Below are 11745 nucleotides of genomic sequence, written 5' to 3'. Positions count from 1 at the left end.
ATGGTGCTACAGAACCCAGCGTCGATATGTCCACATATAAACTGGTAACTTGATTGCGCTTGCTCCATCCCTGACAATGCTCTTTTACTATATGAGGTTCCAATTTTCAGTTAGCTTAGGCTAATGATTAAACTGGTGTTGAAGGGGCGGTGCTACCGAATCTAGTGTTATATCCACACAAATGTTATGCATATACCTTCATTCGCTGGCTCCATCCATGACAATGCTCCTTTACGATATGAAGCCCCAATTTTCTGTTTGCTTGCGCCAATGATTAAACTGGTATTGAGAGGGTGGTGCTAAAATCTAGTGTTGTGTTCATAGACAAATGTCATGCATATATGTTAATTCACTAGCTCCATGCACCTTCATACTATACTATACGATGCCCTAATTTTATGTTTGCTTAGGCCAATGATTGAAATTTGGCAGTTCCAATTTTGACGAGATGATCTGCATCAACCTAATGTTTCATAGAACAACATTGTTTCTACATCCAATTTGGTAGATACAGATTCATCGTGCTAACTAGTGTGTATTATGCAAATATTATGCAACAATTTAATTGTATTTCAAGTCGGTGATTAAAATTTGGCACCATATTGGTGCAAGGAACGATCCTATCTTGCTTGTGCATTTCCCTTGGCATGATAGAATCATTTCTTTGCACTCAGCGGCTTATTATCTAAAGCAAATTGCTTGTACACTCTCATGTTGTTCAAATGTGTGCTTCATGTTCGGATTTTTTTTGTTGTATATCCTCACCGTTCTTGTTTTTCGTAGATGTTGCACCTCGGAGACCCTATGGAGATTCCTGGGAAGAGGGATCCAACAAGAGAGCAACAGGAAAGCCATCCACTATTGGCCACTTCAATGAGGAGGTGTCGCCAACACACTTCTGCAAGGTGATGATGGCTCCCGTGATTGGGATGCTCTCTATCCAGATGCATTCATGCCATACCTGGGACCGGTACCGGGGAAGATGATCGTCAATACCAACACATGATGCCAGTGGAAAATGAATATCAAGGAAGTCAGTGGCAAAAGCCATCCTCGCCATAGCTCACAACGTGAAGATTGACTACTTACTCTTCTTCAAGAAGATCTGTGCAAAGGAATACAAGGTGGTGGTCTTCGACTACTCATGTTGCGAAGTAGTTTGCAGGTGCCCTAAGCACCTAGAGAGCAGCGATCATTGAGGGGGATTAGGAGCTGCTAAATAATCGTATAGGATCGTGCAACAACTGAACTTACCATACTCTACGATCATTCTAAGTTGCTAGTACTGCTAAATTATGTTGCATGTTGTTTACTTATCTATTGTTCTTGATGTTTTCGTTGTTGCTTTGGTAACCTCACCACTCCTGAGAAGAAGTCACCACAACGGCTCCATGCTAGATAACCAAAGACGGGAGCAACTTTCAGCTAAGCATGTCTATGCAGATCACCAAACAGTTGTCGAGGGTCAAAAAAGTGGCCACCTAGGTAACCAAACAAAGTTCACAATATGGCCTAGAGGAAGTTTTTGCGTGGCCATGCCCCTCGGGGCCTGCCCCAGGGACCAAAAAAATGGATGCAGGCAACCAATCACCCTCCTAGTGGTTGGGTAGCTGCAGCGCATCATCTCAACAACCAGCTGGAACGTGCGGAACAAATTCTGGAAATTCTCACCAATATTGCCACACAGCTCCTCACTATACAAGCAGCGAACAGTGCTGATCAAGAAATCCTTTCGGCAAATCGCGACTCTTGACCTTTTCATGAGTTTGATCTTCGAGTAGCATATGTCCATTTTCTAGCAATAGCATGTATAGTGATTCAAAACATATACACTGAACATGACAGCGCTAATGCTGGAACAGATGGAAAACTTCCGTCATCTGCATTATTTTGCTTGGTACATTCCTGCTTACAGGATCAAAAGAAGAAATGTTGTACTACAACAGTTCGTTCTCAACATAAACCATGTCACACTATGCCTCCAAAATCGCAGTGTTGAATCACATACATATAACTGGACACCGCAGAAAACTGCTGCCTCCCTGTTCTCGTCTAGGTAGTATAGAGGACCGACAGCCATTCCGCAGTTCGCTCAGAAGTTTGAAGTGACTCAAACTTGTGAAGAAGCACCAAAGGGGTTTAGCAGCTCCGAAAATTTCATAAGAGCACACAAATGGCGAAGCTGTGCACTGTATCGGTATGGTCACCAATGGATGACACTGCCGTTAGTTAGTCCATTAGTCCTGCTGGATGACATCCTCAATATCTCGTCAATAGACAGGGCTGCGATCCCGTTTTCTGGTCATGCCTCGGCTCTTTGGAGATGGCGCTTTACCATAGCCACCTGACCTCATCACTAAGGGGAAAAAATGATTTAGCAAGAGAAAAGAAAAATAAGCGGCAATTCATGCAAATATAATTTTTGGGAGAGTTCATTTACCTCTATTTATCTCAAGCTCCTGATCTAACTCTTCTTTCCATTTCCTCTGTCTTTCAGAGCTAATGCTGGTACAAACATTACATCACATATTAGATAACATTGAGGTAGTGAAAGACCATGATTAAGTTGAATAAAAGTGAATTCATGATTTTGCTGCACAAGTATTAGCGGTGTATCATACAGTACATCTAAATTGAGTGCTTCAAACAAACCTCGGGTTGTCTTGAATATTATCATGGACCTTGTCCTCAACCTTATTGAGTTGGGGAGAAGCTATTTCTCTCAAAATTCGACCACTTCCCATCATGCTGCTTCTTGAGAAACTCCTTGTGCAACTCTTGGGACTGGCATTATACAGATTATCACAAACTGGTTTTACTGCTGCACCTCCTTCCATCTTAATTGGAGGTGACCTTCCTAGAGGGGGCAACAATTGGGTAGCATTTATGATGTTTGCTCTGGAAACATCACTAACACCTTCAGAAAATCCTGCATTCACCGTGTTGTAGAACTCATATAAAGGTGACTGCAGTTTCTTCATATCTATTGCCTGGAAAACATCGAAACAAAGAGTAACCAAGTATCAACAACCAAAAGTGATGAATTTGCACTGGTTCAAGCATGAAAAATACCTTTTCATCCAGAAAATCTTTTATTTTTGATTCTGTAACTTCATCGTCCTCTTCAGAGATTCCCTCACAAGGGAAAGTGAAATCATTTTCAGAAATGTTACTTTCTGCATGATTGGCTAATCCGTTAAAGTCCCTTGATTGACTAGATCTTTGTTCTCGGCCTTCCCAACCATCAAATGGTTCAGAAATAGGATTGAAGCTCTGAAATTGACAAAAGACCACACAGTTGTAAGGACTCAGAACATTCACCTATTTTCAACTTGTACAAGCTAAAGTGTTACAGTAGCAAGAGTAGGCGTTTAGATGGATTCAAGTATAGAGAAGGGTAAAGCACAAATTATTACTGATTCAATCATCACGAAGTCATCCTTGTCGCCAAGCTGACACATGTCATCACCACACTGTCGATCCCATAATGATACGGTGTCTGATGACTTGTAAGAGTTCATGGTGGAAATGTTGGTAGAATGACTCAGGCCCCTATAAATAGAGAAATTTGCTCAGCCTAAGCTGAAGTTGGACAATGTACATGGCTCGAGATTATAGAACTTACAAGGCAAATGTCGGCATATCGTTTGTACAAAGTTTGTTGACGGAGGTTTCCTGCCAGCATAGTATTCTTTAGATTCACAACTTTTGGCCAAGCAAGTAAGTACAATACCAGTGGTAACCAACCTTTGACACAGCATGATTGAGCTGACAATGATCCTCCAATCCTCCTATAACAAACGGATGCTGGAAGAAAAATTCAAGACATTACTCTCTTTAAAAAAAAAAATCATTGATTCCGGCCTCAGCACCCAATGAATGCACATTCAGCCCAAGGCGTTACTCTTTGCAAAGTATAATACCGTATTGTTAGAGCCACACTACCTACACGAGCTATAATTTAGAAGTCAAATGTAAACGCACCTGCAACAAGTCAGATGCAGCAGATCTCAATTCTGGTTCCCTGGAAGAAGAAACAGTATGGTCAAGGCAATGGAGGGACATTTATTAAATATTATTTCCAGTTGCAGGAAAATGTGTAATTTGCTACTGCTCATTTCTGGGTAAGTTACCCAATAGAAATTTCCTAACAAATGCCATATCCAAGCAGATGTTAATTGGACCATACATACACATAACAACGTCGCAGATGACAAACCATACAGTAAGAAGGGCAGTAGAAATTTTGCAATCCAAACAGGTCATAATTTCAAATCTGGAGTTTAGTAAACTTAATTTTCGGATGTTCTAAAAAGAAAACAAAACTAAAATGCATCTGAATTTACATGAACACCAAGCTGTATGTACATAACCTAGCTAAGTACACAGTAGGATATCACAAGCATTACCATGCTAATAAATTTACAGGTATCATTTTCTAATAGTTGTGGTTGTGGCCTTTGACTGACAATGAATCTACATGTCATTCTAATTTAACCATTCTAGATAGTTTTAAGTATGGGCAGTCAAACGTGGATGCATGGACAGAATCAAGGGGGAGATAGGCTATGTGAAGAACGGAGGTAGTTTTACGTGTATGCACAGATGCAGATATAACTTGAGAGAATTCATGTTCACCAAGTGCATCCATGTTTGACTGCCCATTCTATTTTTTTTTCTTACAAGATTCTACAATTCCAGCTTTCCTGAGTGCACAAAGTGCGTCAGAAAATAGAATATGTTCAGGCACATTTAGTAGCATCCTTTTTCAGGATCATGCAGCCATAGCCATCTTTTATAAATAATTAGAAACTGTGATCATAGTCATACTTTTGCAAGCATTTCAACAGAAAATCCTTGGCTTCTGGAGAAAGATGATCTGGTATTGGTGGGTGTGACTTCGTCGTCCCAACATAATACAGAAGAGAAACCTGAAAAGTTTTGATGATTATTAAAGAGCGAGCAAATGACTTTCTTAGGGTATACTGGTACTGAAACTGACCTCCTGAATTTCCTGATTCCATGGAGTTTTACCGGTCACCATTTCAATTACAGTGCATCCAACACTCCATATATCTGCTGAACTGCAATCATGGAAATTATGGATTAGTTTGAGAAATGGTCTAAACACAAAGTTTGAGTTTCAAGAGATGTTGTTTTCGAACTGAAATATAGTATCAGCTTGTTTCCAAAAAATAACCAAATTCTGTTATAAAAACAGTGTTGAAATCTGCTGCTTCAGTTTTCCTAGATACATTTCAAGGTTGGTAACTGTATCATAAGGTTGGTTTAAACACATATTTTGAGTTTCAAGAGATGTTGTTTTCGAACTGCAATATAATATCAGCTTGTTTCCAAAAAATAACCAAATTCTGTTATAAAAACAGTGTTGAAATCTGCTGCTTCAGTTTTCCTAGATACATTTCAAGGTTGGTAACTGTATCATAAAGTTAGCCTTGTAGTGACTGCCCCCCTTAACTCATAAAATCAAGTATTATTCTTATTTCCTGAAGAGGTGTTGGGCCCCATCCCTCATCATTAAGCAAACCAACTGTTATCTTGATGGATATCGGAGATTAATTCTTGGAAAGAGAAGGAACTTATTAAAAGAGAAGAAAAGAGGAACTTTATTAAAAGGAGAAGGGGAAGCAACAATGCCCTATACGGGAGGTGAGTGAGAGCATCAGTTTTGTGAGGATGATAAGTGATAGTATAGAATGAAGCTGTAAAAGAGAAGATAAGATGAGAAGAATTTTTTTCCAGATCGGCGTGTCACGTGCAATCTTCATGACACCTTTGCTCGGAGAGCCAAACTGTGCTAGATTGATGATTTGGTTATGAGCGCCAGACTTGAAGGGGAGTTTGACAGCTCTTTTAGCACAAGATTCAGCAGTGCAGTCTTTGGAGAAGCTCAAAGTCAATTGATGTCCATATTAACTGAAACTGTCAGTTTGTTACTTCCCAGATCAGCTGAAACTGTCAGTTTATTATGAAGTTACTGGTCCACATTACCGCCTAGTTTGAGGTCATTCGATCTCTGGTCGCTTGACATAAGCTGAACCTTGAAGGGGGAAGATTGCAGGTCCACATTACCGCCTAGTTTGAGGTCATTAGATCTCTGGTCGCTTGACATAAGCTGAACCTTGAAGGGGGAAGATTGCAATCACTCAGTTTTAGCTAATAGTGCTAGCACCTGTTTGTTCTCGCTTTACTCTTCTTGCCATTGTATCAAGCTTGTAGTATCCTGTTAATATTATTGATGCTCTGATGCACCCTTAGAGCTCAGAGATTCTAGAGAAGGCTCCCTACACCCACCATCATTCACAGTGGAAGAGTTTGGGAGTGGACCTCGAGATTAGAGGAATTTTTTTACGGTGTCAACTGGGACTATTGCCTCATATTCCTTTGCTTATTTCTTGGTTGAGATTTTCCTGAGGTTTGCTTTATAGGAACTTCAGAAGAGGGGTTGGCTTTGAATGTTGTCGCATTGTGAATTTGTGCATTGTATTGCTGCTGCCCAGCCATAACAAAATGCCCCAACAGAGAGGTGGGAGACACCTGCCTGTCCCCACTCAAACCCAGCAAGAGAATCATAAGCAATTAACAAGAATGACAGGAACGAAAGAAGTTATTCACTTACAAGTCATGCCCACTCCCTACAATTACTTCTGGGGCCATCCAATACGGTGTCCCTTTCATTGTCTTTGCAGCAGTTGCCTAACACAAAGGAGGTGATCGCAGAATTATTGATGTGAAAGGAAGGGCATAGTAGATACATAAAAGAAAATTGTCAGTAAGGATTGTCTTCACTTGCACACATCTCAAGGTTTCAGTATGTAAAAATGAACTGTGAATCACAAAGCAATATAGTGCATGGAAAAATCAGAAGGTTCACTCTACCATATCGAATATATTGAACACAAGTAATTTATCCACTCACCAACTTCTCAACCTGCTTCGATGCTCCAAAATCAGCTAATTTGATGCATCCTTTGTTGTCAACGAGTATATTTGCTCCCTGAAATATGAAAACACCATAAGAGTCTTAGGTTAAAACAAAAGGAAGAGAAGGCTTTATCGAAACAAAATCCAAATACTAGATCGATTTTCATGCCTTTATATCCCTGTGTATGATTCCATTACTATGCAAATACTCTAGCCCATGCAAAATCTGCTTTGTGTACTTTCTGATAACCTGATAAACAAATGCGTCGAGTCAAAACAACTCTTCAGTGATCAACTCACGGAAGGACAATTTAATACTTACAGCCTCAGGAAATGCTCCAAGCCTCCCGAGCAGCGACTGGATCGACCCTCCTGGCACAAACTCCAGCAGGATATTCAGCGAGTCTTCCTCCCGCACCGTCCCGATATATCGCTGCTCAAACCATCCAGATAGGTCAAACAAACATCGTAACTGGAAAACAAGAGCAAGGCAGGCAGCGGAATGTGTAGCGTATACTCACAACAATGTTGGGGTGCGAGAGGTTCTTGAGTAGCTTCACTTCGTCCTCAAGTTCCCTTATATTAGCCTGATCAAAACATTCCCATGTTAAGCAAGTTGGAGTCAAATCAAATGGCGTCAGATTTGCACAATTGCATATAAAAAAACTGGTATAAAAACATCAAGCTACTGGAGCGAAGGGCCAAATGCACTCACTTGGGCCTTATCCCTCGTCGCAATGCTGGTTCCAATCAAAACCTGTAACCAAAAAATCAGCAGAAAAGATCGATGAGGTGACACCAAATCGCCCCAACAGAAGATCGATTAGATGCTATCTTGGTCGCCGAAGCGTGCCAACCTGCTTGACGGCGAGCAGCTCGCCGGAGTCTAGGTCCATGCCGAGGTAGACCTGTCCGAACGCGCCGCTACCTATGAGATCGCCCTTCCGCCACCGGATCGGCGGGTTCTCCTCTCCCCCTAACCCTTTCCCGCCGTCGGGGGCGGGAGACGCGGATGGCGGCGGCGAGAGAGACTGCGACGGGGGTGGTGGGAGGCGGCGGCGCGGGGGCGAGGGGCTCTTGGAGACCATCCCGAGCAGCCCCATCCCGCGGGACTTGCGGAGGCGAGTGCTGATCCGCTCCCTGAACCCCCCGCCGGGGCCGCCGGGGGCGGAAGAGGAGGCGGGGTCGTCGAGGGCCGCGCCCGGGCGGAAGGAGATGGAGCGGCGCACGGAGTCGAACAGGTCGTGGAACCCGCCGCCGCCGCCGGCGTCGTCTCGTCGCATGGTACTGACGGGGCAACGATTTGCGGGTTGGCTGGCGCGCGCGGCCGTCGCCGGCGAGGGTTTGGAGCCGGATCGAGTAAGAAACCGTGGGAGAAGGATGGGGAATTGGGAATTCTGTGCTCTTGCTGGTGTGATGTGGCTCTGCGATTTTGAAATGGGAAATGGGTGGGAGCGGGGTGAGACGGAAACGCCTCTATCGACCGTTGGGGAGATCGGGAATTTGGGATTTGGGGTGGTTTAGGTTGGAGTAAAATGCACTTTCGGTATTCGAGCTTGTCGTCGGATTAGAGGCCCATTCAGACCCATATGTCAGACTATTTGGGAAAAATATTGTTGTATCATGTGATTTTTTGCGAAAACCTCTTTGGTTACCAGTCTAACCAAATCTATACTTCCTCACCTTTTGAAGAAGGGTATTTTTTCAGTGAGATCGGCTTATCACGCTGAGTGGCACCATCAGCATGGTTGTTAGTTTCAGAGAGCTTCGGGTGCTGGTTCAGTCAATCCCAATTCGGTTTGGAAAGAACTACTATGGCAAGTACAAGTTCAAGCGAAGGTGAAAATCTTCAACTAGAAAGCTTTAGATGGCACACTTCCATGTCGTGCTATCCTTGCAAACATACACATTAAAGTGAGTGCGCAATGTCCTATCTGTGAGTAGGGAGCCAAAGATATTAGACACGTTGTGTTTACTTGTGATCGTGCGGGGCAAAGTGTGGAAAGCCTTAGGGATAGATATGATCATCAAGGAGAAGTTACAAATAGATAAAGCAGGACAAGTGACTCTTGAACACCTAATATGCCTCGGGAAGAAGAAGAAGTCACCAGTTCAGGGCCATTCGAATCTACAAACCATGTTTATGATTGGTATTTGGTACATTTGGTGGGCGCGTAGGCAACATATCAATGAAGAGAAGCGACAAAAACAAGGAAACACAGAGGTATCAAGAGGAATGGATGGCATAAACCACCATGCGGTCTTGTGAAATTGAATGTAGATGCTGCCTTTGAGGACACGGCGAAGACCGGAGTGACATGAGCGGTCCTTAGGGATTTCAATGTCGTGTTCGTATGCGCTAACAATCAAATCATAACACACATTCCTAACATGGAGACACCTCAAACTACAACTTTAAAACACGGGACTTGAACTAGCTCTGCACCAAGGATGTTTACGCCTGGAGATCAACTCAGGTAGCACTATGATCATTGATACTATGCTCAAAGGGGATAGTTCTTAGGCTTGTCAGTTGTTATGCTTTTTAGATTGTACCCAGCTAGCTCGATATTTAGTAATAGCAACCTAAGTTCACTGCCCTAGAAAGTTTATTGAAGCAGCAAATGACCTAGCTAGGCATGCGACCAAGTTCAATCTTTGACCTTGGTTAGATAATCATCCACATTTTCTTATGCCAACCTGAAAGGACAGGGATGTCTCCTAGAGGGGAGTGAACAAGCAATTTAAAAACTTCTATATAAGAGATGGGTTTAACAAATGAGGAATAAAACTAACATTTAATTTGTCAAGCACAAAACCTATATGCATTAGGGTTCACCTATGTGCACCATAACTTATGCTAAGACTAGTCATAGTGGAGAGTGATAGATGTAAATAACAATGCTAAAAAAGAAGGACTCCAAGTGCATAGTGTTGTATCAAGGGAGTATCTTCCCCATAAGGGTGTCTCGAGGGTTTATATCGAACTCTCGGGGAAATGGATGGAAAAGTATTCTCTTCTCTCTTCTTCAAGCAATCCTGCAGGTAAGTAAATCCCCAACTCCACCGTGTGGTTGTCAAGCACAAGGTTTCGCGTAAGTAAATAACACAAGTAGTAATAAAACAATTAGTAAACTAAACTAGACAAACCGTAAAAACATCAAGTTGTTGGAACGAAGGACCAAATGTACTCACTTGGGCCTTATCCCTCGTCGCAATGCTGGTTCCAACCGAAACCTGTAACCAAAAGAAATCAACAGAAGATCGATGAGGTTGACACCACCAAATCGCCTAGAAACTCGAAAGCTTAGATAGTATCTTGGTCGCGAAAGCATGCGAACCTGCTTGACGGCGAGCAGCTCGCCGGAGTCTAGGTCCATGCTGAGGTAGACCTGCCCGAACGCGCCGCTGCCTATGAGATCGCCCTTCCGCCACCGGATCGGCGGGTTCTCCTCTCCCCCTAACCCTCTGTTCCCGCCGTCGGGGGCGGGAGACGCGGATGGCGGCGACTGAGACTGCGACGGGGGAGGTGGGAGGCGGCGGCGCGGGGGCGAGGGGCTCTTGGAGACCATCCCGAGCAGCCCCATCCCGCGGGACTTGCGGAGGCGGGTGCTGATCCGCTCCCTCAACCCCCCGCCGGGGCTGGAAGAGGAGGCGGGGTCGTCGAGGGCCGCGTCCGGGCGGAAGGAGATGGAGCGGCGCACGGAGTCGAACAGCTCGTGGAACCCGCCGCCGCCGCCGGCGTCGTCTCGTCGCATGGTACTCGATTTGCGGGGTTGGCTGGCGCGCGCGGCCGTCGCCGGCGAGGGTTTGGAGCCAGATCGAGTGCGAGAAGGATGGGGAATTGGGAATTCTGTGCCTCTTTGGTGGTGTGATGTGGCTGTGCGATTTTGAAATGGAAAATGGGTGGGAGCGGGCAGAGACGGAAACGCCTCTATCGACCGTTGGGGAGATCGGGAATTTGGGATTTGGGGTGGTTTTTTTTTTTCAAGAGGGAAGGGATTTGGTTGGAGTAAAATGCATTTTCAGTATTCGAGCTTGTCGTTGGATTAGAGGCCCATTCAGACCCATATGTCAGACTATTTGGGAAAAATGTTGTTGTATCATGTGATTTTTTTGCGAAAACCCCTTTGATTACCAGTCTAACCCGATCTATACTTTCTCACTTTTTGAAGGTGGGTATTTTTTCGGTGAGATCGGCTTATCACGTTGAGTGGCACCATCAGCATGGCTGTTAGTTTTAGAAAGCTTTGAGTGCTGGTTTAGTCAATAACAATTCGGTTTGGAAAGAACTATGGCAAGCACAAGTGCAAGCAAAGGTGAAAATCTTCAGATGGGAAGCTTTAGATGGCACACTTCAATGTCGTGTTATCCTTGCAAACAGACACATTAAAGTGAGTGCGCAATATCTTATCTATGAGTAGGGAGCCAAAGATAATAGACACGTTGTGTTTACTTATAATCGTGCGACGCAAGTGTGGAAAGCCTTAGGGCTAGATATGATCATCAAGGAGAAGTTTCAAATAGATAAAGCATGACAAGTGACTCTTGAACACCTAATATGCCTTGGGAAGAAGAAGTCACCAGTTCAGGGCCATTCGAATCTAAAAACCATGTTTATGATTGGTTGTTTGGTACATTTGGTAGGAGCGTAGGCAACATACCAATGAAGAGAAGCGACAAAAACAAGGAAACAAAGCGGTATCAAGAGGCATGGATGGCATAAACCACCATGCGGTCTTGTGAAATTGAATGTAGATGTTGCCTTTGATGACACGGCGAAGACCGGAGTGACATGAG

General features: G+C 43.8%; 2 protein-coding genes across 2 annotated transcripts; both read right to left on the bottom strand.

Annotated features, from left to right (window-relative positions):
• Positions 1-2083: 2083 nt before the first annotated feature.
• LOC127318611 (mitogen-activated protein kinase kinase kinase NPK1) lies at positions 2084-8444 on the bottom strand. The gene is made up of 17 exons (XM_051349094.2): positions 7803-8444; positions 7661-7702; positions 7467-7532; positions 7268-7378; positions 7115-7195; positions 6941-7018; positions 6641-6717; positions 5003-5084; positions 4831-4931; positions 3985-4024; positions 3748-3807; positions 3626-3675; positions 3417-3552; positions 3073-3273; positions 2653-2990; positions 2441-2505; positions 2084-2356 (listed from the first exon to the last, which is right to left on the bottom strand). Exons 1-17 carry the CDS (start codon positions 8226-8228, stop codon positions 2271-2273), a joined length of 2040 nt encoding a protein of 679 aa, XP_051205054.1. The 5' UTR covers positions 8229-8444; the 3' UTR covers positions 2084-2270.
• Positions 8445-9449: 1005 nt separating this feature from the next.
• LOC139833723 (mitogen-activated protein kinase kinase kinase 3-like) lies at positions 9450-10781 on the bottom strand. Its single transcript, XM_071824071.1, has 3 exons — positions 10287-10781; positions 10141-10182; positions 9450-9545 (listed from the first exon to the last, which is right to left on the bottom strand). Exons 1-3 carry the CDS (start codon positions 10701-10703, stop codon positions 9450-9452), a joined length of 555 nt encoding a protein of 184 aa, XP_071680172.1. The 5' UTR covers positions 10704-10781.
• Between the last annotated feature and the right edge of the window lie 964 nt (positions 10782-11745).

Source organism: Lolium perenne, chromosome 7 (assembly GCF_019359855.2).
Source record: "Lolium perenne isolate Kyuss_39 chromosome 7, Kyuss_2.0, whole genome shotgun sequence".
NCBI classification, from domain to species: domain Eukaryota; kingdom Viridiplantae; phylum Streptophyta; class Magnoliopsida; order Poales; family Poaceae; genus Lolium; species Lolium perenne.
This window is presented reverse-complemented; position numbering and strand designations above follow the sequence as displayed.